Source organism: Chiloscyllium plagiosum, unplaced genomic scaffold (assembly GCF_037043375.1).
Source record: "Chiloscyllium plagiosum isolate Xiang-an unplaced genomic scaffold, Cpla_swu_hap1 HiC_scaffold_46, whole genome shotgun sequence".
Classification (NCBI taxonomy): domain Eukaryota; kingdom Metazoa; phylum Chordata; class Chondrichthyes; order Orectolobiformes; family Hemiscylliidae; genus Chiloscyllium; species Chiloscyllium plagiosum.
Window position 1 is genome coordinate 4,530,156 of NW_028270184.1, and position 27,415 is coordinate 4,557,570.

Sequence of the window (27,415 nt, forward strand, 5' to 3'; positions counted from 1 at the left end):
CCTCAATAGCCAGAATGTCTTTCCTCAAATTTGGAGACCAGAACTGCACACAGTACTCCAGGTGTGGTCTCACCAGGGCCCTGTACAGCTGCAGAAGAACCTTTATTGCTTCTATACTCAATCCCTCTTGTTATGAAGGCCAGTGTGCTATTGGCCTTCTTCACTACCTGCTGTACCTGCATGCTTACCTTCATTGACTGGTGTACAAGAACACCAGATCTCTCTGTACTACCCCTTTACCTAAATTGATTCCATTTAGGTAGTAATCTGCCTTCCTGTTTTTGCCACCAAAGTGGATAACCATACATTTATCAACATTAAACTGCATCTGCCATGCATCTGCCCACTCACCTAACTTGTCCAGGTCACCCTGTAATCTCTAAACATCCTCATCACATTTCACCCTGCCATCCAGCTTAGTATCATCAGCAAATTTGCTAATGTTATTACTAATACCATCTTCTATATCATTAACATATATTGTAAAAAGCTGCGGTCCCAGTACTGATCCCTGCGGTACCCCACTGGTCACTGCCTACCATTCTGAAATGGAGCCGTTTATCACTACTCTTTGTTTCCTGTCAGCCAACCAACTTTCAATCCAAGTTAGTACTTTGCCCCCAATATCATGCGCCCTAATTTTGCTCACTAACCTCATATGTGGGATTTTATCAAAAGCTTTCTGAAAGTCCAGGTACACTACATCTACTGGATCTCCCTCATCCATCTTCAGAGTTACATCCTCAAAAAATTCCAGAAGATTAGTCAAGCATGATTTTCCCTTCATAAATCCATGCTGACTCTGACCTATCCTGTTACTACTATCCAGATGTGTCATAATTTCATCCTTTATAATAGACTCCAGCATCTTTCCCACCACTCTATAATTTCCTGTTTTCTCTCTCCCACCTTTCTTAAAAAGTGGTACAACATTAGCCACCCTCCAATCCGCAGGAAATGATCCCGAATCTATTGAATAAATAATCACCAACGCATCCACGATTTCTCGAGCCACCTCCTTCAGTACCCTGGGATGTAGACCATCAGGCCCCCGGGGACTTATCAACCTTCAACCTATTGAAGGGTCAGTGCTGAGGGAACGCCACAATATCGGAGGGTCAGTACTGAAGGAATGCTGTACTGTCGGAGGGTCAGTGCTAAGGGAGCGACGCAATGTCGGAGGGTCAGTACTGAGGGAGCACCGCACTGTCGGAGGGTCAGTGCTGAGCGGGTGCCACACTATTGAAGGGTCAGTGCTGAGGGAGCGCCGCACTGTCGGAGGGTCAGCACTGAGGGAGCACAGCACTATCAGTGGGTCAGTACTGAAGGAGTGCCGCACTGTCAGAGGATCAGTATTGAGGGAGGGCCATAGAGTTGAAGGGTCAGTATTGAGGGAGTGGGCAATGTTGGAGGGTCAGTGCTGAGGGAACGTCACACGGTCAGAGGGTCAGTGTTGACGAAGCGCTGAGGGAGCGCCGCACTAGCGGTAGGTCAGTGCTGAGGGAGCACCGCACTAGTGGTAGGTCACTGCTGAGGGAGCGCTGCACTATCGGGTCAGTAATGAGGGAGTGCCGCATTGTCGGAGGGTCAGTACTGAGGAAGTGCTGTACTGTCGGAGGGTCAGTACTGAGGGAGTGCCGCACTGTCGGAGGGTCAGTACTGAGGAAGTGTCACACTGTCGAACGGTCAGTACTGAAGGAGCACCGCACTGTCGGAGGGTCAGTGCTGAGGGAGTACCGCACTGTCGGAGGGTCAGTACTGAGGGAGTGCCGCACTGTCGGAGGGTCAGTACTGAGGGAGTGCCGCACTGTCGGAGGGTCAGTACTGAGGAAGTGCTGTACTGTGGAATGGGGATTGTCTCAGCAACTGAGGTAGAATTTGTGACAGTTGTCAAAATGTGAGCAGAGTTTTCTGAACAGCTTGTTGTATGTGTGAAAACTCCTCTTAATGAGAAGATTTATGATTTTGTTTTATGTGATAGTTACAGATCATTAACCAGACACAGAGACACCTCAATGGAGAAGCAGTAGAACTGTAATAGTGCTGAGCTGAGAGGGATGTGCCTGACTGAATATAGTCTTCCCTTGTTGATTAGACTACTCTGGGATGCCTTGAGGTCAGGCAAGCCCATATTATATTGGGATGGTTTGACTGATCTTCCTAAATTTCACAACAGGCAGAAACAAAACAAAGTTGTCAGTTGTTTGGAGGTGGCAGACAGATGGGAAGAATTTAAGGCATGTACATTAGCTTTTCATGAGCGGAGAGTTAACTGGGGCCACAGAATCTTTGAAGCATGGCCAAAATAGCAAAAAGTTAATCTCCCAGAAATAATTTCCTTTCAATTTGGCCACAGTGGGAGGAAATCTCAAACTGATCTTCAAGAATGATTTCAAAGAGCCAGAACTACAAAGAAATTAAAGGCAGGAAGAGGCCTGCTATTTTGCTATTCCAGTATATTATCATTGGTCTATTAATCCAGAAACCCCCAAATAATGTCCTGAGGACCCCTTTCAAAATCCGATGGAATTTGAATTCAATAAAAGAAAATCTGGAATTAAGAATCCAATGCTATGTTGTCAATTGTCAGAAAAACCCATCTAGTTCACTAATGTCCTCTAGGGAAGGAACCTGCCATCCTTACCTGGTCTGGCCTACATGTGATTCCAGACCCACAGACACTTAACTGCCCCCTGGGCAATAAACACTGGGCCTATGCAGACATGTCTTCAACTTCCTGTGAATGAATAAAATAAAGGTTTTTCTCGTTTCCTTTGAGCTGCAGATCTCTGTTCCCACCACCAGAGGACAGCAAAGACTTTGAATTTGCTGCACAGCTCCATCGCCCCATCTGGTGGAGGGGTGTTATTACTGCAGCCAAACGCCTCCTTGCTCTGTCCCCTCCCTGAAGGACGTTTCCACAGCCCCATTGCCTGAGCCCCACCACTGACTAATGGATGTTGTATCAAACAGAGAATCATGTTTAAAATGAAACGTGGAATTGCTGGTTTCTTCTGTTCCAGCCTTCACTGTTCCAACAACAGGGACATTTAACAAGGAAAAGGGTGCTGGTACCTTCCTTTTCGAGAGGAAAAAAATGAACAGTTGTTTAGAACCACTGCAGAACCCCTCTTGCTGTGGTCCACCTTGCACTGGGGGGGTTGGGGGGGAAGGTGCTAATACCAACAGGTTAGGTATAGGTGCCCTCCACCTGGGAATGAGTGAGGCCAGAGGAATGGGCATTGGAGAGTGACAGTGTGTGTATGTCTGTGTCTGTGAGAGTGTGTGTGTGTGTGTGTGAGAGATCATATGGTTTGTTGAAGTGGGTCTGTTTAGTTAGAAACAGGAAATCAAAGATAATGATGGCTGGATGCTTTTTTAAACAAACAAGTCTGTTGGTGTCAGATTGTGGTCACAGATTGAAACAGTCAGCATCACAGTGAAGTGCGTTTCTCTCAGTTCCTTTCTGTTCTCTCACAGGACATTGGGGCTGGGCTCAGTATTTATCAGCCCGTCCCTAGTTACCCCTTGAGGGGGAGGGGTGAGCTGCTTTCTTGACCCGCTGCAGTCCATGTGCTGTGGGTAGACCCACAGTGTCCCTTAGGGAGGGAATCCCAGGATTCTGACCCAGCCACACTGAGGGAACAGTGAGATATTTCCAAGTCGGGATGGTGAGGGGCTCGGAGGGGAACTTGCAGGGGGTGATGTTCCCATGTATGCCTCTTGTTCTTCAAATACTAGTGGCCATGGGTTTGGAAGGTGCTGCCTGAGGATCTTTGGTGAGTTTCTGCAGCGCATCTTCTAGATGATACATGCTGCTGCTACTGAGCATCGGTGGGGGAAGGGAGTGGGTGTTTGTGGGTGTGGGGCCAATCAAGTGGGGGCTGCTTTGTCCCTGGATGGTGTCGAGCTTCTTGAGTGTTGTTGGAGCTGCCCCCATCCAGGGGCAAGTGGGGAGTATCCCCTCACCCTCCTGCCTTGTGCTTTGTAGATGGTGGGATGGGCTTTGGGGAATTACTTACTGATGTATTCTCAGTCTCTGACCTGCTCTTGTAGCCATTATGTTTATGTACCATCTACCACCCCCTGAGAAAAGGAACAGGAAGTGACATCACCAACCCAAAGAAACCCAAACATAAATATAAAACAGGAATTTTCAGCATTGCTTCGCATGAGGTCCACTGAAGATGTTACCTAGTAAGGTAATGAAACATTTGGAAATGAACCTTTCAGCTCAGCGAGCAAACCTACATCCAAAAACTATGTTTATGTGGTTAGTCCAGTTCAGTTTCTGGTCAGTTGGGGGGAGGGAGGGGTGTTCAATAATTGTAACAACAGTGGATGTCAAGAGGCAATGGTTAGATCATCTTATTGGAGATGGTCATTGCTTGGCATTTGTGTGGTATCAATGTTACTTGCCACTTATCAGCCCAAGCTTGGATATTGTCCAGACCTTCTTGTATTTGAACACAGATTGCTTCAGTGGCTGAGGAGCCATGAATAGCACTAAACATTGTGCAATCATCAACGAACAGTCCCACCTCTGACCTCAGGATGGAGGGAAGGTCATGGATGAAGCAGCTGAAGATGGTTGGGCCTTGGACACTACCCTGAGGAACTCCTGCAGAGATATCCTGGAGCTGAGATGACTGACCTCCAAAAACCACAACCATCTTCCTATCTGCCAGGTATAAATCCAACCAGCAGAGAGTTAGCCATCTGATACCCATCGATTCCAGTTTTGCTCGGGCTCCTCAATGCCACACTTGGTCAAATGCAGCCTTGATGTCAAGGGCTGTCACTCTCCGATCCCCTCTGGATTTCAGCTCTTTTATCCGTGTTTGAACCAAGGCTGTAATGAAGTCAGGAGCTGAATGGCCCTGGGGGAACCCAAACTAGGCATCACTGAGCAGGTTATTGCTGAGCAGGGGCTGCTTGATAGCATTACTGATGACACTTTCCAGAACGTTAATATGAGAGAGTAGACTGATGGGGTGGGAACTGGCCAGGTTGGATTTGTCCTGCTTTTTATGTCCAGGACATACCTGGGCAATTTTCCACATTGTGGGGTCGATGCAAGTGTTGTAACTGTCCTCAGTACTATTACCACAGTGTTGGAAGGGTCTGTAGCCTTTGCAATATCCGGTGTCTCCAACCATGTCTTGGCATCACATGAAGTGAATGGAATTGGCTGAAGACTGGTATCTGTGATGCTGGGGACCTCTGGAAGATGGATCATCCACTCCCCACTGCTAGCTGAAGATTCCTGCCAATGTTTCAGCCTTATCTTTGCACTAATGTGCTGGGCTCCTCCATCGTTGAGGATGTGGATATTTGTCCAGCCTCCTCCTCCAGTGAGTTGTTTCATTGTCCACCACCATTCACGACTGGATGTGGCAGCACTGCAGAGTTTCGATCTGACCAGTCGGTTGTTGATGACTTCGCTCTGTCTATCATTGGACACGGACATTGTTTGGCACGCAAGTGGGGCAGTTTTGCTTATCAGTTTTGTTCCGGAGTGATTCAGAGAGTTTTACAGCAAGCCCTTTGGTTCATTTTATCCCTGCTAGTCATCATGCATAAGTAGAGTCTAGGTTAGAGTGGTGCTGAAAAAGCACAGCAGGTCAGGCAGCATCCGAGGAAAAATTCCTGATGAAGGGCTTTTGCCCGAAATGTCGATTTTCCTGCTCCTCGGATGCTGCCTGACCTGCTGTGCTTTTCCAGCACCACTCTAATCTAGACTCGGATTTCCAGCATCAGCAGTCTTCATTTTTGCCATCGTGCATGAGTACTCTAGTTCCATTATCCAACATTTGCCTGGAGCTTTCCAGATTTTTCATAACCAATCTGTTCAGGCATGTTGGAAGACATTTGTGGAATAAGTGGGACGTGAACAACAGATGTTCTGGTCATCGCACACCACTTCCCTCTGGAGAGTTCATTCCACACATGAACCACTCACTGTGGAAAAAAATTATATTCAACTCCTCTCACAATAAGTGAGAAGACTCTATGAGCCTTTCTAATTGCTCGTTGTACCTGCATTCTCAAAATGTGAGATTCAGGCACTAGCACTCCCAGATCCCTCGACATGTCTGAGCTCTGTAACCCCCTCCCCATTTAGATCATATCCTCTTCCTGCCAAATTGAACAATTTCACATTTTCAGACTTGAATCCCCGTGGACTCTAGTACTTTGCCCCCAGTTTCTGCCCAGGGTTGGATCCCTTCCCCCCCTCGGTGTTGGAAGCTGCTAACAGATAGGTGTGTTTAAGACCAGAGGACCCTGTCTGCAGCGTTGAACACTACAGGCTCAACATCCCTCGTACCGAAGAGATCTGCAACAAGTGTCCACGTGAGCGTTGCATTTTTAATTCTGTCGATACGTTTTATTTGAGTTTCCTGTAAAAGATTTGGCAGCCCTTCGGAAATAATAATTAAAAAAAACAGACACATACACAGTCATAAAACAGCACCCGGAAACCTAGCTCCGAATCCAAGATAAAACGTAGCTGCAGCTGGGAGGGGTATTTGCTGGTGGGGGAGGAATGCGAGGGACGTTCGCAAGACACGGGACAAGGCCGGTGTCCACCATCTAAGCAGCGGAAGGCACTTGGTGTGGGAAGCACGCATGTGGGGCACAGCAGCAGGAGGCAAGACTTCACAGCATCGTTCTCAAGTAAACATGGTCAGCATCAGCCACTGTGGAAACAACAGAAAGATCAGGGTTAGAGGCTGGACTGGCTCAGAACACCCCACCCTCCCCCAGCCCTCTACAGCCAGCAAGGTATTTCTGAGGTAGCGTCACTGATGCAGGGTTCAGGGATTAATGGTGACCACGTTTTGGCTGAGTTAAAGATACTGCATGCTTTAACCATGATGGCACGGTGGCTCAGTGGTTAGCACTGCTGCCTCAGGGCACCAGGGACCCAGGTTCGATTCCACTCTTCGGCGACTGTCTGTGTGGAGTTTGCGCATTCTCCCAGTGTCTGCGTGGGCTCCCTTCCATAGTCCGAAGATGTGCAGGCCAGGTGAATCGGCCATGGGAAATGCAGGGTTACGTGATACAGGTATGGCTCTGGGAATGTCTTCAGAGGGTCAGTGCAGACTTCTAGGGCCGAATGGCCCACTCCCACACTGTAGGGAATTCCATCATGCTATGATTTTTATTTTGAAGCTTTGACAGATTGCATGGGTAACTATTCTGGGCAGGGATGAGGGAGTAACAAATCTCAGTACTGACCTGATACACATCAAAAGTGACAATACCATCTCGGTCTGTATCCAGCGTCACAAAGGACCCTGCAGTGAGACAGCAGCACAGTGACTTGTCACAATCTCACTATTCTGGTTCTCATCAGCACACCCACACACACACACACACACACACACACAAAGACAGACGGGCACAAAGTCAGACTGGCGCAGACAGACAAAAAGGTACACAAACACACATTCACAAATGCTCTCGGCCCAATACGACACCCGTCTGACATGAAATCTATCAGAATGTACCTGGAGACCAGCCCAAACGCTTCTGAACAATAAAAAATGTGGCTGAACCTGTAGCAGCGAGTCGCCGGCAACTGAAACCAGGAACTAACTGGACAAGTCAGAACACAGGCAGAAATCTACCTTCTCCACTGGGTCCTAAGCACACTCCCTCCGCACACAGTAAATTACCTGCTGCACTGGGTCATAAACAGACCCTCCGCAAAAATACACCCAACTGCAACCTTCCTGCTCCACAGGCTCCTAGGAAGGATCACTGAACTGGAAGCAGTCACAATCCACTCCACCAGACCACTCAGATGTAAGAAACCTGTGAGGAAGCGGAGTAAGCGTGCCGGCCTGCTGGTTAGACTGAGACTACATGGTTTCAAGAGCCCCTGCCTAGCTTACTCTGAGCAAATGTACAATCTCTGGAGAACAAGATGGACTAACTCAGATCACGGCTCAGCTTCCAGTGTGAGCTGTGGGACTGCTGCACACTCTGCATCACAGAAACCAGGCTCAACCCATCCATTCCCGACTGCGCACTTCAGGCTGATGGGTTTTTTATCCATCGTATGGACCGTACTGCGTCTGTGGGTAAGACAAAGGGTGGAGGGGTTTGCTTTTTAAATCAACTTGTGGTGCAATGAACTCCTCACCATCAAATGCCGCCTCTTCTACCTACCACAGGAATTTACCGCTGTGTATATACCACAAGCAAGGGGTGAGGGAGCTCTGGATGTGCTATACCCCACCACTAACACCCCGAGGCCCAGTTTATTGTAACTAGAGACTTCAATCAAGCCAATCTAAGGAAGGTGTTGCCCAAGTACCACCAGAACATTACCTGCCCCACTAGGGGTGTGAACATTTTAGACCACTGCTACACCACTGTGAAAGATGCCCACCACTCCTTCCCCCCACCCTCATTTCGGGAACTCTGACCACAATGCCGTGCTTCTGCTCCCGCTTAAAGGCAAAAACTCAAGCGGGAGACCCCCCTGGCGGATACAGGTCCAGTTCTGGTTGGGGGAGACAAAGAATCAACTCCGGTGCTGTTTGGAATCGGCTGCCTGGGCCGTGTTCAAACAGGCCGCAGGTACCTTGGACAAGTGCGCCACCACCGTCACAGACTTTATCAGCAAGTGTGTGGAGGACTGCATACCGAGGAAGTCAATCCGGGTGTTCCCCAACAGGAAACCCCGGATGGATCAGGACATACAGAAACTGAGATAAACCAGGTGCGATGCCTTCAGATCAGGAGACCCACTCAAATATCAGGAATCCAAGTATGACCTTCACAGAGCCATTAAGACAGCCAAGGACCAATACTGATCCAAACTAGAGACCCAGACAGACACCCAGCGACTATGGCAAGGACTGAATGACATCACAAGTTCTAAAAAGAGACAGTGCAAGATAGCAGACAATGACACATCCCTCCCAGATATTCTCAACGCCTTCCACGCTCACTTTGAGCAGAATATCGGCGGAGAGATAACATCTATTCCGACAAGTGCTGACACATCTATCCCAACAGTCACTGCATCAGAGGTCAGATCAGTTTTCCTTTGTGAGAATCCAAAGGAAGCGATGGGACCAGACGGAGTACCAGGCCGTGCACTCAGAGCATGCGCAGATCAACTGGCAGAGGTCTTCTCAGACGACATCAACCTCTCCCTGCAGCAGGTCACTGTCCCTGCCTGTTTCAACAGGGCCAACATCATCCCCTGTGCCTAAGAAAACTCATGCAGCATGTCTTAATGACTACCACTTTGGTGGTCATGAAGTGCTTTGAAAAGCTGGTCATGGCATTAATCAACTCCAGCCTCCCCACTACTCTTGACCGACTCCAATTTGCCTATTGGACCAACAGACCCATGTCAGATCCCATATCATTTGCCCTTCACGCTTCCCTAGAACATCTTGACACCAAGAACAACCAATAAGAATCCTACTCATTGATGACAGTTCAGCCTACAACACTATTATCCCCAGACTGATTACTAAACGTAGTGATCTCAGACTAAGCCCCACTCTCTGCAACTGGATCCTCAGTTTCCTGACCCACAGGCCACAATCAGTGAAGATTGGGGACAATATTTCATCCTCACTAACACTGAACACTGGAGCCCCCCAGGAGTGCGTACTCAGCCCCCTACTGTACTCGCTGTCGCCAAATACCAGACCAATGCCATTTGCAGGTTCGCTGATGACACTACCACAGTCAGTCGAATCTCAGTTTGCAATGAAACAGACTACAGAAGGAAGGTGGAAGACCTGGAAAAATGGTGCACTGAGAATAATTGGCTCTCAATGCCGGCAAAACCAAGGAACTCATTATTGACTTTCAGCGGGATGTTATTCATGCCCCCCCCCCCTACACATTAACAGCACAGAGGAGGAACGAGTGGAGAGTGTCAGGCTCCTGGGAGTGGTCATCCACAACAAGCTTTCTTGGACTCTTCATGTGGACGCACTGGTTACAAAGGCCCAACAACGTCTCTCCTTCCCCAGGCAGCTGAGGAAATTTGGCATGATGGTGAATACCCTCGCCAACTTTTATAGGTGTGCCATTGAGAGCATTCTGTCTGGATGTATCACTACCCGGTATGGCAACCGTACCATTCAGGATCGAAGACGGGTACAGAGAGTGGTGAACTCGGCCCGGACAATCACAAAGGCCAACCTCCCATCTCTAGAATCCATCTCCCAGGCCTGCTGTCAAGGAAAGGCCACCAGCACTCTCAAAGACACATCCCACCCTGGCAATGTTTTTCTACAACCTCTACCATCGGGGAGAAGGTACAGAAACCTGAACACACGCACCAGCCCAGTTTCACAACAGTTTCTACTCCATTGTTGTTAGATACTGAATGGAATCACAAACTCTTAACATTCACCTATACCTGTGTTTTTGTTTTTGCCGCTGTTTACCTATTATTTACTATCTATGCTACTTAACTCTGTGATCTGCCTGTATTGCTCACAAGACAAAGCGTTTCACTGTGCCTCTCGGTACATGTGACAATAAATTCAGTTCAATTCAAATCAACACATGTGAAATGGAGGTTAAGGGGCACTCACTGTACATGCTCTCCAAGCGGATTAAACAGCAGATGAAGTTATCAAAGTTGACAGAAAGGTCAGGCTCCGCGTAGCGTGTGATGAGCAGATTGTGCATGTGATTGTTCAGTTTAAACCCTGCAAAGGGGAGAGAGAGTGGAGTCAGACACACGGACATCACTAAACCAGAGCTCGGGGGGGGGTCCCTGAGATTTTACTTTTTGCTGCAGCTCCCCCGAAGCCCTGGCTTGGCTTTCTCACAGCTACAGGCCCAACGTGGAGACTTGGTGGGTAGGCCCACAGACCACCCAAAGCCTGCCCAGTTAGGCCCAAGGCCTAGCTGTGCACTCTGCAAGGTGACTCCTGACAGCGAGCCTGTCATGCCTCTGGGAATCACCTCTCAATGAGCTTCCCTTTCTGGGTGGTGACTGTTTTGTAGAAAGGCAGATCCCGGAGGTCATTAATCTCTTCAAAGCTCAAAAACAGGCAGACCAGATTCCGGGTTCAAAACTCAATCACATCAGCCACTGACTTATTGGAACCTGGAACAGGCTCCTGCTTCCGATTCACTAGCCCACCGCTGAGGGAAGTTCAGGGGCCAAATCGGATTTTGAATGGAGGTCCCATAAGCAACTAGAATGTGCAAGAAAGGATCTGCATTTGTACGGCACCTCATCAAAGCCCTCGGAGAGCTCTCAAAGCAGCCTATATACAACACATTGGCATTACTGCACAGCCAAACAAATGAGGTAAATGAGCAGCGAGTCCCCAGGACTTCGTTCTCCTGGGGCTGGTTTTGCAGGAAGATGGGGAGGAGGCGGGGACACATTTAAGGAGTAAGATTAAATCCCCAAGTTTTATCCACTGTCTGAAATGCAGGGGAGCATGGGTGAGGATGGCCTGGGCCTGTCAGTGGTGTGTTAGCCTGGAGCTGCTAGTCCATTTTGAGGTTATCACACGCCTAGAGGCCCAGGCAATGAGTACACCAGGCCTTGTCAAGACCTCTACTGGACCCTCACCTTGCAGAGGAGATGCTGGCAGTGTTACTGGGATAGAAATCCACGTTAACACTCCAAGAACAAGATCATATCCCATCTTGGTGGAACTTTCTGCCCATTAATAAAATCTGGTATTAAAGATCCTAGGGAGTGTGGCCGAACAAAGAGACCTTGGAGTGCAGGTTCATAGCTCCTTGAAAGTACAGTCACAGGGAGATAGGATAGTGAAGGAGGCGTTTGGTATGTTTTCCTTTATTGGTCAGAGTATTGGGAACAGGAGTTGGGAGGTCATGTCGCGGCTGTACAGGACATTGGTTAGGCCATTTTTGGAATATTGTGTGCAATTCTGGTCTCCTTCTTACAGGAAAGATGTTGTTAAGCATAAAGGGGTTCAGAAAACATTTACAACACATTGCCAGGGTTGGTGGGTTTGAGCTACAGGGAGAGGCTGAACAGGCTGGGGCTATTTCCTTGGAGCGTCGGAGGCTGAGGGGTGACCTTATAGGAGGTTTACAAAATCATGAGGAGCATGGATGGGTAAATAGACAAAGTCTTTTCCCTGGGGTTGGGGAGTACAGAACTAGAGGGGATAGGTTTAGGGTGAGAGGGGAAAGATATAAAAGAGACCTAAGGGGCAACTTTTTCACGCAGAGGGTGGTATGTGTATGGAATGAGCTGCCAGAGGAAGTGGTGGAGGCTGGTACAATTATAACATTTAAAAGGCATCTGGATGGGTATATGAATAGGAAGGGTTTGGAGGGATATCGGCCAAGTGCTGGCAAATGGGACTAGATTGGGTTGGCTTATCTGGTCAGCATGGACAGGTTGGACTGAAGGGTCTGTTCCCGTGCTGTACATGTCTACGACTCTATGAAAGCTAGACTTTTAAAAAATTTGTTTGGGGATGTGGGCCTCACCAGCTAGACTGATATTTATTGCCCATCCTTAGTCACCCTGAATGCAGTTTAGAGTCACCCACATTGCCTCAGGCCTGTAGTCACGTGTAGGTCGGCAGATTTCCTTCCCCAAAGAAGGTGTGTGAACCAGATGTGTTTGTACAACATTCACCAATGGTCCCACTGTCTGATTTTTACACTAAAGTTTTTTCATTCCAGATCATTTTGCATTGAATCGAATTCACATTTCCCCACCTGCCATGATGGGATTCCAATGTGCCCAGGACATTCACCTCTGGTTCTGGATTACTGACTGTGAAGGTGATGGTCTAATGGGTCATATCATTAGCTTATTAACCCAGAGACCCCGGCGACGTCCTGGGTCTCGGGTTTGAATCCTGCAACAGCATACGGTGGCATTTGTATTCAATAAAAATCTGGAATTAAGAGTCTAATGTTTGCAACTGTCAGAAAAAAATAACCATCTGCTTCACTCATGGGAAATGGAAAATCTCCGAAACAGAAACCTGCCATCTATACCTGACCTGGGCCTACATGTGACTCCAGACCCACAGCGATGTGGTTGACTCTTGACTGCCTTCTGGACAATTATAAATGATTTTTTTTTTTAAACTCCCATGCCACTAGATCTTCATGACCCTCTCACCAACTGCTAAACAAAACCTGAAAGAACAGCGCATGCTATAAATCGGACAAAAATGACAGAAATTGCTGGAAAAGCTCAGCTGGTCTGGCAGCATCCGTGGAGAGAAATCAGAGTTAACCTTTCAGGTTGAGCGACCCTTCCTCTGAGGTAGGGTCACCAGATCCGAAACGTTAATTCTGATTTCTGGCCACAGATGCTGCCAGACCTGCTGAGCTTTTCCAGCAATTTATGTTTTTATTACTATAAAAACCCTCCTGGTTTACTGGGAAGGAAACGTGCCGTCCATAAGATACTCTAGCAGAATCAGGCCATTCAGCCCATCCAGTCTGCTCCGCCATTTGATGAGTTTCCCAACCCCATTCTGCTGCCTTCTCCCTGTCCTCAGCCTCGAATATAGTCCACGACTCCTCTCTCCGCGGCGGAAGAATTGTACAGATTCATCCCTCCACCCTCCCCAAGTGGAGAGATTTTGCCTCATCCCTGTTCTCTCATACGGAGACGTCCCTTGTGTTTCCAGGCTGTGGATCTACACGTGACTCCAAGCTCGCAGTGATGCGGCTTGGCCTGTCGGAAGCTCGTGGTGTGTGTATGCCCGCGACGCCGTACCTGCAGACTCCAACGCTAGCCTCATCTCGTAGGCGTTCATGCTGCCGGATTTATCCAGATCAAACTGTCGGAAAACTCCCTGCAGAGACAGATCCACATCACCGTGAATGGCCCAGGAAATAGTCCCAGACTGAGCTCAGCGCTGGGTCCACCATTAGCAGCTCTTAGACGTGACAGGGAGAGAGAGGGAGGGAGGAATGATGGGGTTTTCCTCAGGGGACAGACTGCATTCACCTAGCGCTGTTCAGGGATCCCGTCCCCTCCTCCCCCAACCACATTAGAGACGGAGCAGCACCTTTTTGAAGTGCAGGCACCATTGTCACTTAAGAAACGTGGCAGCCAATTTGTGCACAGCAAGATTCCACACACAATGTGAGATTGGCCCAGATCCTTGGCAATGTTGGACTGAGTTGAGGGGTGGATATTGATCCGGTGAGGGTGGGGGGGGTGGGTAGGGTGTGGAGGGAGCAGAGCGAGACTGTTAGATTAGATTCCCTACAGTGTGGAAACAGGCCGTTCGGCCCAACAAGTCCACACTAACCCTCCGATGAGTAACCCACCCAGACCCATTTCCCTCTGACTAAAGCACCTAACGCTATGGGCAACTTAGCATGGCCAATTCACCTAAACCTACACATCTTTGGACTGTGGGAGGAAACTGGAGCACCCGGAGTAAACCCACGCAGACACGGGGAGAATGTGCAAACGCCACACAGACAGTCACCCGAGGCCGGAATCGAACCTGGGACCCTGGTGCTGTGAGGCAGCAGCGCTAACCACTGAGCCATCGTGCCGCTGTTCTCCAGCCAGCTGAGAGGGTCTTAATGTCATGTTGGTAAGACAAGTCCAACATACGTCATCAAGCCAAGGAAGGGCAGTACTGTCCATCCAGGGTTGATTGGCACCACAACCCCACTCCCCCCAACGCCCGATGCTCAGTAGCAGCAGTGTGTACCAGCTACAAGATGCACTGCAGAAACTCCCCAAAGATCCTCAGACAGCACCTTCCCAACCCACGGCCACTTCCATCCAGAAGGACAAGGGGCAGCAGGTGCATGGGAACACCACCCCCTGCAAGTTCCCCTCCGAGCCCCTCACCATCCCCACTTGGAAATATCTCGCCGTTCCCTCATTGTGGCTGGGTCAGAATCCTGGGATACCCTCCCTAAGGGACGCTGTGGGTCTACCCACAGCACATGGACTGCAGCGGGTCAAGAAGGCAGCTCACCCCCACCTTCTCAAGGGGGCAACTAGGGACGGTTTACAAAGGGAGGTCTGAAGCTTAATCCCTGAACCCCAGCTGCAGGAGGAGGAGATGGACCTGAAAATGATCACTCACCAACCACTTGCGAATCTTGTTCCACAACACGTTAAACTCGGTCAGGCCCAGCCTGGCGTTCCCGTCTCGCTGGTGGCAACATTTAAGGAAAACCACGGGATGAACCAGGCGCTAACATATCGCAAAGATGGCAACTGTTCCCCGACCCGATATGAGAATTGATGCCTGTTTTCCCATGTCCACATCCCGGGAGCCCACTCCTCCAGATCCCACATCACAACCTGACGCCACCATCTCTCGATACCTACACCTAGAGGGGGCAGGGGGATGGCAGGCCCTGACCAGCTCTGAAATCAGATTTCCTACGTGTGACACACTGCTCTCGAGAGGATACATCCATGAGATTGATCATACATCGACAGGAATCCAGACTAAAACCATCGGTCTTCAGGTCTTGGTCTAGAGGTAAGACACAAGAGAGAGAGCTCGGTTAGAGGCGAGGGGAGTAGCCGAGACAGGGCAAACGGAGAGACCGCGGAGCACCGGGGCTGCTTACGTTTTCCTACCACACGGTTAAGGATTGTCTGGAGCTCAGTCACTGTGATCTGCATGTCCTGTAGAAAGACAAGAAAGGGAACATTCCTTCAATCTGGACCAGACAGATGAGGAGGAAAATCCATTCGGATAACAATATAACCACCACTTCCCATTGATTTCTTAACAGGATCAATTACAAAGGACTCCCAAACCCCTCCCTATCTCTGTCACCCCCTCCAGCACCTACACTCCCTCCCTATCTGTCTCTCTCCCTCCAACCCCTACACCCTTCCCTATCTCTGTAACGCCCTCCAATACTACACCCCTCCCTATCTCTGTAACCCCCTCCAGCCCGTACACCCCCTCCCTTTCTCCGACACCCCCTCCGGCCCCTACAACCCCTCCCTATCTCCGTCACCCCCTCCAGCCCCTACACCCCCTCCCTATCTGTCACCCCCTCCAGCCTCTACACCCCCTCCCTATGTCTGTAACCCCCTCCAGCCCCTACACCCCCTCCCTATCTCTGTCACCCCCTCCAGCCTCTACACCCCCTCCCTATGTCTGTAACCCCCTCCAGCCCCTACACCCCCTCCCTATCTCTGTCACCCCCTCCAGCCTCTACACCCCCTCCCTATCTCTGTAACCCCCTCCAGCCCCTACACCCTCTCCCTATCTCCGTCACCCCCTCCAGCCCCTACACCCACTCCAGCCTCTACACCCCCTCCCTATGTCTGTAACCCCCTCCAGCCCCTACACCCCCTCCCTATCTCTGTCACCCCCTCCAGCCTCTACACCCACTCCCTATCTCCGTCACCCCCTCCAGCCCCTACACCCCCTCCCTATCTGTCACCCCCTCCAGCCCCTACACCCCCTCCCTATCTCTGTCACCCCCTCCAGCCCCTACACCCCCTCCCTATCTCTGTCACCCCCTCCAGCTCCTGCACCCCCTCCCTTTCTCCGACACCCCCTCCGGCCCCTACAACCCCTCCCTATCTCCGTCACCCCCTCCAGCCCCTCCCTATCTGTCACCCCCTCCAGCCCCTACACCCCCTCCCTATCTCTGTCACCCCCTCCAGCCCCTACACCCCCTCCAGCCTCTACACCCCCTCCCTATGTCTGTAACCCCCTCCAGCCCCTACACCCCCTCCCTATCTGTCACCCCCTCCAGCCCCTACACCCCCTCCCTATCTCTGACACCCCCTCCAGCCCCTACAACCCCTCCAGCCCCTACCCCCCCCTCCCTATCTCTGTCACCCCCTCCAGTCCCAACACCCCCTCCCTATCTCTGTCACCCCCTCCAGTCCCTACACCCCCTCCAGCCTCTACACCCCCTCCCTATCTCTGTCACCCCCTCCAGCCCCTACACCCCCTCCCTATCTCTGTCACCCCCTCCAGTCCCTACACCCCCTCCAGCCTCTACACCCCCTCCCTATCTCTGTCACCCCCTCCAGCCCCTACACCCCCTCCCTATCTCTGTCACCCCCTCCAGTCCCTACACCCCCTCCAGCCTCTACACCCCCTCCCTATCTCTGTCACCCCCTCCAGCCCCTACACCCCCTCCCTATCTCTGTAACCCCCTCCAGCCCCTACACTCCCTCCCTATCTCTGTCACCCCCTCCAGCCCCTACACCCCCTCCCTATCTCTGTCACCCCCTCCAGTCCCTACATCCCTCCCTATCTCTGTAACCCCCTCCAGCCCCTACACTCCCTCCCTATCTCTGTAACCCCCTCCAGCCCCTACACTCCCTCCCTATCTCTGTCACCCCCTCCAGTCCCTACACCCCCTCCAGCCTCTACACCCCCTCCCTATCTCTGTCACCCCCTCCAGCCCCTACACCCCCTCCCTAACTCTGTCACCCCCTCCAGCCCCTACAGCCCCTCCCTATCTCTGTAACCCCCTCCAGCCCCTCCAGCCCCTCCCTATCTCTGTAACCCCCTCCAGCCCCTACACTCCCTCCGTGGCATCCCCTGCAGTCCCTACACTCCCTCCCTATCTCTGTCACCCCCTCCAGCCCCTACACCCCCTCTAGCCCCTACACCCCCTCCCTATCTCTGTAACCCCGCTCCAGCCCCTACACCCCCTCCCTATCTCTGTAACCCCCTCCAGCCCCTACACCCCCTCCCTATCTCTGTCACCCCCTCCCTATCTCTGTCACCCCCTCCAGCCCCTACACCCCCTCCCTATCTCTGTCACCCCCTCCAGCCCCTACACCCCCTCCCTATCTCTGTCACCCCCTCTAGCCCCTACACCCCCTCCCTATCTCTGTAATTATGTTTGATAATTGCACTGGTAACGTTTGTCTGAACATGAATGACACTGTATCCATGCAGGTAGTTTTTATAATACAGACCAGCTGACACCCTCACATTTCACACACTCACCTCTCCAGCCAACTGCCTGAAGAGACTCTTGAATTTTTCATCAATTGCGTGTTCAGGTACTTCCTCCTGTTGCAGTCACAACAACATTGTCAAACAGGGTTCAACACACTCCAACCAACCCACTTCCCCATCAACAATCCCCATCCCCACCCGCCACCAGTCTGCCCTCTCTCCCAGACAATCCCCTCTCCAAGTCCCCCATCTCTCCGACTGGCTCCCTCCTCCCAATCCATGCTGTCCTGTTGATGGTCCCTCAATGTAGAGTTAGCTTTACTCTGTATCTAACCCCGTGCTGTCCCTGTCCTGGGGAGTGTTTGATGGGGGACAGTGTAGAGGGAGCTTTACTCTGTATCTAACCCCGTGCTGTCCCTTACCTGGGGGTGTTTGATGGGAGACAGTGTAGAGGGATCTTTACTCTGTATCTAACCCCGTGCTGTCCCTGTCCTGGGAGTGTTTGATGGGGGGGACAGTGTAGAGTGAGCTTTACTCTGTATCTAACCCCGTGCTGTCCCTGTCCTGGGGAGTGTTTGATGGGGGACAGTGTAGAGAGAGCTTTACTCTGTATCTAACCCCGTGCTGTCCCTTACCTGGGGGTGTTTGATGGGAGACAGTGTAGAGGGATCTTTACTCTGTATCTAACCCCGTGCTGTCCCTGTCCTGGGGGGGTTTGTTGGGGGGACAGTGTAGATGGAGCTTTACTCTGTATCTAACCCCGTGCTGTCCCTGTCCTGGGGAGGGTTTGATGGGGGACAGTGTAGAGAGAGCTTTACTCTGTATTTAACCGCGTGCTGTCCCTGTCCTGGGAGTGTTTGATGGGGGGACAGTGTAGATGGAGCTTTACTCTGTATCTAACCCCGTGCTGTCCCTGTCCTGGGGAGGGTTTGATGGGGGTGTCAGTGTAGAGGGGGCTTTCCCCTGTATCTAACCCCGTGCTGTGTGGTGTGCAGTTTCAGACACTGTGTTCCATTGCCCTGTTCTGACATCCTCCTGTCTCAGATTCTAGAGAACAGAACAAAATAAAACAAGCAAAATGGTCTGTAATCCCACTCCTTCGACATCTGGTATCTTACCTCCTGTCCGAGGTCAGCACTGATTTCATCATCGAGTTCCCTGTATACAACACAGTTAGAAACAGAAACAGCCCTCAGTCACACAGGTAAATACCTCAGGGCCCCACGTGAGGCTTTACCCCCCCCAGACCTGCCGCCATTTATATTTTCCGAAATGTGGGCGTAACCAGTGAGGCCCATTGACTAGCTGTCCCTAACTGCTCCTCACACTGAGCTTCTGGCTCAGCCAGTTCTGAAGTCGCTGGGGTGTGTAGGCCAGGCTGGGGAGGGTCATCAGCTTCCTTCCCCAAAAAGGACATGAGTGAACCAGACAAAACTATGGCTCTAAGTGTTGTCGCTGGCCTGTTAATCCAGAGAGAGATCCCGGTAGTATTCAGGGGACGTGGGCTCAAACCTCACCACCGCAGTTCCCAAAAAAATCTGGACTTAAGAGTCTAACGATGACCATCAATTCATTGTCAATTGTTCGAGAAACCCATCTGGGTCACTAATGTCCTTCAAGAAAGGAAACTGCCATCCTTACCTGGTCGGGCCTACATGTGGCTCCAGACCCACAGCGATGGGGTTGACTCTTCACTGCCCACTGGGTAATTCGGGACGGACAATAAATGCTGGGCCTAGCCAGCGACGCACACATCCCAGGAATGAATAAAAAGTAAAGACAGGTTCGGAGATCCGTGGTCCCCATCGCGGAGACTAGCTCTCGATTCTAGAATTCTGAATCAAATTTAGATTTAAATCGGAACCCGTGGGATGTCAGCCTGACCCCGGAGCCCAGTGATGACACCAGCGCAATCTGCCAAGTGTGAACTTACTCAGAGTGTGAGCGCTTCTCAGAGAACACCCTCAGGCAGAAGTCGGCCTCTTTGTTGGGTTCGAAGGTCGAGGGGACGACGATGTACTCTCCGGCAGGCAGCTTGAAGCGGGTACTGACCTCCCGGAGATTGATGAACATTTCGGAGCGAGCCTGCGAGCCGTGTGTCAGGAAAAAATCCCGCTTCAGGTGAACAGCCGAACGTCCGGTGTACTGCAACACAGCGGGGGGGGGAATCACAGCAGGAGACTTACCCAGGCTAACAGCTCCCAGTGTCACTCTGACTGCAACCTCTCAAACCCACCCTTCAGGGCGTACCTCCCAGCAAACGCAGCTGAGTTTTGGGAATGTTCCCACTCCCCACTCAAATCCACAGATCCCACCCTTCAACAGGAAAACCGGGAGATCAGAAAGTGGACACCGGAACATATCCTACTGTGACGCACCCCACAGCTGAATAGCTGGATGCTAAGGAGTGCCTGGGGATACAACACTCAGAACGAACAGGAGGAGGCGCAATTTCCATTCCACTTTTAAAATTCCTGGATCTCTATTAACCGTTGACCCCTTCGCTCACATCGAACCCGTCCCCCGGACCCAGTGCCCACTCCCACCCTGTCCGCCGGACCCAGTGCCCACTCCCACCCCGTCCCCCGGACTCACTGCCCACTCCCACCCTGTCCCCAGGACCCAGTGCCCACCCCTAACCTGTCCCGCCACCACAAGACAATGTTTTTGGCGATTGTTACCTGCTCTGAGCGGTGATCCACAGACAGACAGGATGACTTACCTCAGGGGGGACCTGCAGAGAAAACAGAAAGGCTGGAAATCAGAGCAGGATGAAGCAGGAGAAGGAGGGGGAGGTGGAGGGGGAGAGAGAGACCTACGGGATCCTGCTGTGCGCAGGAACCTGTCAGAGCAACAGCACGGTTCAGCCGTGCAGATATCCTGGCCTCACGTATCTCCCAGACCCTCACCCCGAATTTAGCAGGTCTGGAGAAACCTGACCCTTCCCAGGGAGTGGTGTGTGTATATGTATATGTGTGTGTGTGTGTGTGTGTGTGTGTGTGTGTATATGTGTGTGTGTGTGTATATGTGTGTGTGTGTGTATGTGTATGTGTGTGTGTATGTGTGTGTATATGTGTGTGTATATGTGTGTGTGTGTATATATATGTGTGTGTGTATGTGTGTGTGTGTATGTATATGTGTGTGTGTATGTGTGTGTGTGTATGCGTGTGTACATTTGTATGTGTGTATATATATATGTGTGTATGTATGTGTGTGTATGTGTATATATGTATATGTGTGTGCGTGTATGCACGTGTATGTGTACATTTGTATGTGTGTATATAAATGTGTGTGTGTGTTTGTGTGTGAGAGAGTGTGAGTGTGCGTGTCAACCCCTGGGGACCAGACCAGTCAGCCCCTCTGTGACCTCGCTGCTGTTCACACTGGAACCACGTACCTCTCCATTATACTCCAGCTCCATCACTTATCGACATCCCCCACCCCCCCAATCCCAGTCACACTCTTACAGCAGCTCCCCCTCCCCATCCACTGGTCCCTGAGGCAGTGATGAGGTGGGGGTCTGTGGTGAGGAAGGAAGCAGGGTCAAGCAAGGAGCTGAGCTGTGATGCCTCCGGCAGTCAAACAGCTGGCCCACTGAGTGTTGCCGCCACCTCCTCAACCTTCAGGGGGGTGAGAGAGAGAGAGAGAGAGAGAGATAGAAAAATCTAAGGACGAGCAATCTGTCATCGGCTCTGAGACTCCCCCCGCCCCAGAGCCCAGCAATCCTTCACCCACCTCACCCCCTCCCTCCCAGTGGGAGTCACCCCTCTGCTCACCGCCAACCCTGCCCTGTGCCCACCTCGTAGATGGCAAAGCCGATGGTCTCCATGTCCCTGCCCGCGGTGCGGAGTTTGCGACGATCTTTCTGCATCAGGGCGACCAGGAAGCTGCAGCCGGGTTCTGTTCCCACCCGGTCGTCATCCTCTTCCTTCAGTTCAATCTTAAACTGGGGGTTTATCCAGAACGTGGCTGGGGGTGGGCGAGGGGAACAACAACAACAGCAACAGCAGCCACCGCCGTCAGTAAAAGGGAAAACCCTTCTGCATTCGCCTCACTCCTCGCGCTTCCCCCCCCCCAACCCCTCCAACTCCAGGTAACCCTCAGCACAGGGAGGGGAGAGGGCCTGAACATGGGTCAGGGTGGGAGGGGAGTGGAGAACAGGGATGGAGGAGGATGTCAGAGGGGAGTAGGCAGAGATGGGGGAGGTTTGGGGCTAGGCAAGGGGTATTAGCGACATACTATGCGGGTGAGGGGAGGGGTGTTGGGAGAGATGGCAGGGAGGGGTGTTGAATGAAGGGTCATAACCATTCCACGCAAGACGAGTGAGAAAAGAACATTTCAGATTGGCGCTGACAGCCCGGGGACACTGGGAGCGGATTAATTAAAGCTAATGGATTCTGAAAGCTCCCGGAGGAATGACCGAGTGAGAAACGGTAACGCCTTCCAAGTCAAAAGACCACAGAGAGAGTGTTCTCCCAGTGAGGAACAATCAATACTGAGCTCACAGACACAGTACGGTTTCCATCATGGATTACGTCCCATTGAAGAGAAGGCACTCTAGGACTGCCTTGTATTCCAGATACAACAACACCCTTCATAAAGCTCAGATCCTGGGCCTAATCCTTCCCATCGATTTGGAATTCGAGTTTGAGGATGTGAATAGAGAGACAGAGTCCCGGAGCAGCAGAGAGCTGGAGAGGGAGGGGGTGAATGTTTCGCTGAACGATTAATACAGTTCTGGGTCACCCTCAGCGACAGTGCCGTAGTCTGGCCCCCATCCCTTTGGGAAGGAGGGGAGAGTCCCTGAGAGGCTGGGGAGGGAGATTGATTTGGACCGTCCCGGGTGCGAGTGAGCAAGTTTCTTTATGAACGGTGGATTGGAGAAGCTGGGCCAGTTCGAAGGCAATTGGCCGCCATTACTCAGTCGGGGCCTACACGTGACTCCAGACCCCACAGCCTGACTGTGGCCGACTGTGAAGTAGGTCTGGAGAGCCACTGTGTTGGCTTAGGGATAATGAACGAAAACTGGGCCTAATCTGCACACCCACATCCCATGGGACGTACAATACAAGGAGCACCAAAGACCATAGATCGATCAAATGGTCGATCAATCGATCTCTGTCTCTCTCTCTCTCTCTCTTATGTGCAGTTTGTCAGAGACCTTGCCAAGGGTGGGGTACCATGTAGAGGGCAGAGTGATGCCAGGAGCTGTGAGAACCACCGTGGAATGGGTTCAGACTGCACCACACACTCGACGCTTTTGAGAACAGCCAACCCAAGAATCAAGTCAAGAATGGGCGGCTCAGTGGTTAGCACTGCTAACCCGTGCCAGGGACCCGGGTTCAATTCCCACCTCAACGACTGTCTGTGTAGAGTTTGCACCTTCTCCCCAGCACTGTATGGGTTTCCTCCGGGTGCTCCAGTTTCTTCCCACAATCCAAAGATGTGCAGGTCAGGGTGAATTGGCCACGGGGAATTGCCCGTAGTGTTAGGTGCATTAGTCAGATTTAAATATAGGGTAAGGAAATGGGTCTGGGTGGGTTACTCTTTGGAGGGTCGGTGTGGACTTGGGCCGAAGGGCCTGTTTCCACACTGTAGGATAGCTAATCGACCGTAGGGAAGGGATCCAGTTTCGCCCAGCCAGCTGATCCAGTCAGGATCCGCTTTAAGAACCAGCCGAACCAGGCCGGGGTCAGACAGAAACGGCAAACGTTTGGGGGCCGTGCGCCAGAAACGTTTAAAATGAGGAGCGGGTGGAAGAGGTGAGGTGGACACGGACTGTCAGCAGTTGTGGAGGGATTCGATGCAAGAAGGCCGGAGAGAGAGAGAAGGCCCCCAGGAGAGGCTGATATTCCCTGGAGTTTAGGGGAATGGGAGGTGATCACACTGAGACAGACAGGATTCTGACGGGGCTCGGACAAGGTAGAGGTAGAGAGAGTGTTTGCCCTAGCTCTAGGGAATCTAGAATATGGGTGTGAGGGTGATACAGTCTCAGGATGGAGGGGGAGGGTCATTTCTTCAGTCATGCGGTGGAGAAATTCCTAGAATTTTCTCACGGGGTCCATCGTTAAATATATTCTGGGCTGGGATTAGATACATTTTCCGTCTCTCGGGGAACGGGCAGGAAAATGGAGGCTGAGTAGGCCCAAGGAGATGGAGGCCTCAGCCCCAGTTTCTCTCTGTGTCCCGTACACGGGGTCTTTGACGGAACGTTAAACGTGAGGGGCTCAGAAAACAAGGGACAGGAAAAGCTGAATTCTGCCGGATAAACTGAAACCAAAGCGGAATGTTCCGGAAAGCAGCTCAGCAAGGGCTTCCGACAAGGTCCACAAGACAGGTGTAGAGGCTGAGGTCACGTTTGAGGATCGGGACGGTTTTCCCAATCGGGTTTTGGGAGAGGCTGGGAGAATGCTCTCCAGGCAGCGGATCCCGAGGGGATGGCGAGCAGGGAAGCGAGGACACAGGGTCAGGGTGGGTAGCGCCGGGCCTCAGAGACAGGCGGGTCTGTTGGCAGGGAGTCGCCGATCTCCGGGGATACCTGGATAATTCCGGCAGCCTCCAGCGGTGCTCCCACGCCTCCAGGAGCCCTCGTACAGAGAGGTGCTCCAATTGCAGATCGTTTCCGATTTCAGAGTATCCGGCGTCAGGTTGCAAATTTCCAAGCGGTTGAATTCTCTGAGGAAGTCACCAAAGGACATCCTGTAGAGGGGGGAGAACGTGTGGAAAAGGTTAATATGGGAGGCTTTTCATTCCCTCAAAGACCACCACCACCACTCGACTGGGCATCGGCGGATCATCCCTCAATCCCCTGACGCTACAGATCCCGGCCTTGCACACATCTGGTGACTGATCCAGAGATTCCTAATGCTCAGAGAGAAAGGCTTCGCCTCACTTATCCCAGCTCCCTGTGACCCTCAGTCAGAGAGCACGGAAACAGACCCTTCGGCCCAACCAGTCCCTGCTGCCCATCATCCCAAACTAATCCAGTCCCACCTGCCTGCTCCTGGCCCATATCCCTCCAAACCCTTTCCTATCCAGGTCCTTATCCAAATGCTTTTTAAACATTGCAACAGTGCCCACATCCACCATGTCCTCAGAAATTCATTCCACTCTCTGTGTAAGAAAAGTTGCCCCTCGTGTCTTTTTTAAAATCTTTTTCCTCTCAGTTTAACAATGTGTGCCCTAGTTTTGAAATCTGGAGAGAAGCTACCTACCGTTAACCCTATCTGTACCCCCTCCTGATTTTATAAACCCCCCTCAGCCTCCGACCCTTCAGTGTAAAACATCCCAGTCCTTGGCACCTCCTTCGGACATCTCCACTACCCAACTCTCTGATACCATCACCTCGTATTGATCTAACCTCCGGAGTCTGCGGGCTCAATCTCCAATGGAGGACAGGCCCCGAACCTCCACAATCCACCCTCAGAGTCCCTCGTCGCAAACACGCAACAGCCAGCGATGTCCACACTGAGTGCAGGCCCCAGCTACACTCTCATGAAAGCTCCTGTACATGTGCCAGAGGAAGGTCCAGGCACTGAACCAGGACCAGACAGCTCCCTCCCGAGCTGCTGGGTGATCTGTACAAGGGTGGCTAAGTAAACAGGCCCATCAGACCCGCCCCTCTCACAACTTATGGGCGGCACGGTGGCACAGTGGTTAGCACTGCTGCCTCACAGCACCAGAGACCCGGGTTCAATTCCCCCCTCAGGCGACTAACTGTGTGGAGTTTGCACATTCTCCCCGTGTCTGCGTGGGTTTCCTCTGGGTGCTCCGGTTTCCTCCCACAGTCCAAAAATGTGCAGGTTAGGGTGGATTGGCCATGCTAAATTGCCCGTAGTGTTAGGTGAAGGGATAAATGTAGGGGAGTGGGTCTGGGTGGGTTGCACTTCGGCGGAGCGGCATGGACTTGTTGGGCCGAAGGGCCTGTTTCCACACTAAGTAATCTAATCTAATCTAACTCATTCCTCCAAGCAGAGTTAGACCTAACCCCGTGCTGTCCCTGTCCTGGAAGGGTGGGACAGCGTCGGGGGAGTTTTACTCTGTATCTAACCCTGTGCTGTCCCTGATCTGGGAGTGCATGATGGGGGGACAGTGTAGAGGGAGCTTTACTCTGTATCTAACCCTGTGCTGTCCCTGATCTGGGAGTGTTTGATGGGGGGACAGTTTAACAGGAGCTTTATTCTGTATCTAACCCCATGCTGTCCCTGACCTGGGAGTGTTTGATGGGGGGACAGTGTAGAGGCAGCTTTACTCTGTATCTGTCTCTGTCCTGGGAAGTGTTCGATGGGGGGACTGACAGGGCAGCAGGAGCCATGATAACTCAGGGCCGAGTTGGGAATCCGCCAACTGTACTCACCAGAACTCGCCGTCCTCCAGCTTTATTCTCATCGAGCTGCAGTCCGAGGAGTCCACACTGTTCCATTCACTCGACCTGCAGGAGAAACAAGAGCAGTTTATAAACAATCCCCAGTCATCGACCTCAGTCAGCGAGGGAAGGCCACCCCCAGCAGGTTCCCCTCTGAGCCCCTCACCATCCCGACTTGGAAATATACCGGCCGTTCCTTCAGTGTCGCTGGGACAGAATCCCGCAACTCCCTCCCTCAAGGCACTGCACTGGTGTCTGGACAGCATCTAGACTGCAGAAGTTCTCACCATCTTCGCCAGGGCAGCAATGCCAAGGATGCCCATGTCCCAAGTAGGAAACTGACTCCCCTTGGTTAGTTGTGGGTCTGAGGCCCCATACACCAGGCCGATAGTTGGTGATAGAACACTGGGTAGTGGGTGAGGTTAGAAGAGAGAGCTCGGTTAGCACAGGATGGCTGGTTTGTCATGCACAATGATGCCAGCAGCATGGGTTCAGTGCTCACTCAGGCTGATGTTACCATAAAGGGCTCCCCTTCACCTGAGGCACAGTGACCCTCTGATTAACCATCACTTTCTCTCGAGTAACAGAACAGCCCTAGAGTCCAGTAGAAAAAAAGTGACTTTACCTTTAGTACTGAGGGTCGGCTGCTCTGTCGAAGGGCCAGCGCTGAGGGAGTGCCGCACGGTCAGAGGGTCAGCGCTGAGGGAGTGCCGCACGGTCAGAGGGTCAGCGCTGAGGGAGTGCCGCACGGTCAGAGGGTCAGCGCTGAGGGAGTGCCGCACTGTCCGAGGGTCAGCGCTGAGGGAGTGCCGCACTGTCCGAGGGTCAGCGCTGAGGGAGTGCCGCACTGTCCGAGGGTCAGCGCTGAGGGAGTGCCGCACTGTCCGAGGGTCAGCGCTGAGGGAGTGCCGCACTGTCCGAGGGTCAGCGCTGAGGGAGTGCCGCACTGTCGGAGGGTCAGCGCTGAGGGAGTGCCGCACTGTCGGAGGGTCAGCGCTGAGGGAGTGCCGCACTGTCGGAGGGTCAGCGCTGAGGGAGTGCCGCACTGTCGGAGGGTCAGCGCTGAGGGAGTGCCGCACTGTCGGAGGGTCAGCGCTGAGGGAGTGCCGCACTGTCGGAGGGTCAGCGCTGAGGGAGTGCCGCACTGTCGGAGGGTCAGCGCGGAGGGAGTGCC

At 52.0% G+C, this 27,415-nt stretch overlaps 1 protein-coding gene across 3 annotated transcripts in view; it reads right to left on the reverse strand.

Annotated features, from left to right (window-relative positions):
• Positions 1–6,349: 6,349 nt before the first annotated feature.
• Positions 6,350–27,415, reverse strand: part of LOC122543979 (calpain-1 catalytic subunit-like) — an 86,995-nt gene continuing 65,929 nt past the window's right edge. For 2 of the 3 annotated variants that reach the window (XM_087983741.1, XM_087983740.1), the window contains exons 9-22: positions 26,233–26,307; positions 24,415–24,575; positions 21,676–21,845; positions 20,599–20,610; positions 19,810–20,021; positions 18,995–19,034; positions 17,925–17,990; positions 15,562–15,619; positions 15,400–15,464; positions 15,066–15,134; positions 13,727–13,805; positions 10,581–10,697; positions 7,243–7,301; positions 6,350–6,701 (exon numbers count right to left, since the gene is read on the reverse strand). In XM_087983741.1, coding sequence (XP_087839867.1) covers positions 6,675–6,701; positions 7,243–7,301; positions 10,581–10,697; positions 13,727–13,805; positions 15,066–15,134; positions 15,400–15,464; positions 15,562–15,619; positions 17,925–17,990; positions 18,995–19,034; positions 19,810–20,021; positions 20,599–20,610; positions 21,676–21,845; positions 24,415–24,575; positions 26,233–26,307 — 1,210 coding nt within the window. In that variant the 3' untranslated portion in view covers positions 6,350–6,674. Of the gene's footprint in view, positions 6,702–7,242; positions 7,302–10,580; positions 10,698–13,726; positions 13,806–15,065; positions 15,135–15,399; positions 15,465–15,561; positions 15,620–17,924; positions 17,991–18,994; positions 19,035–19,805; positions 20,022–20,598; positions 20,611–21,675; positions 21,846–24,414; positions 24,576–26,232; positions 26,308–27,415 lie in introns of those variants that run through there. The other variant, XM_087983742.1, reaches the window with a different exon arrangement.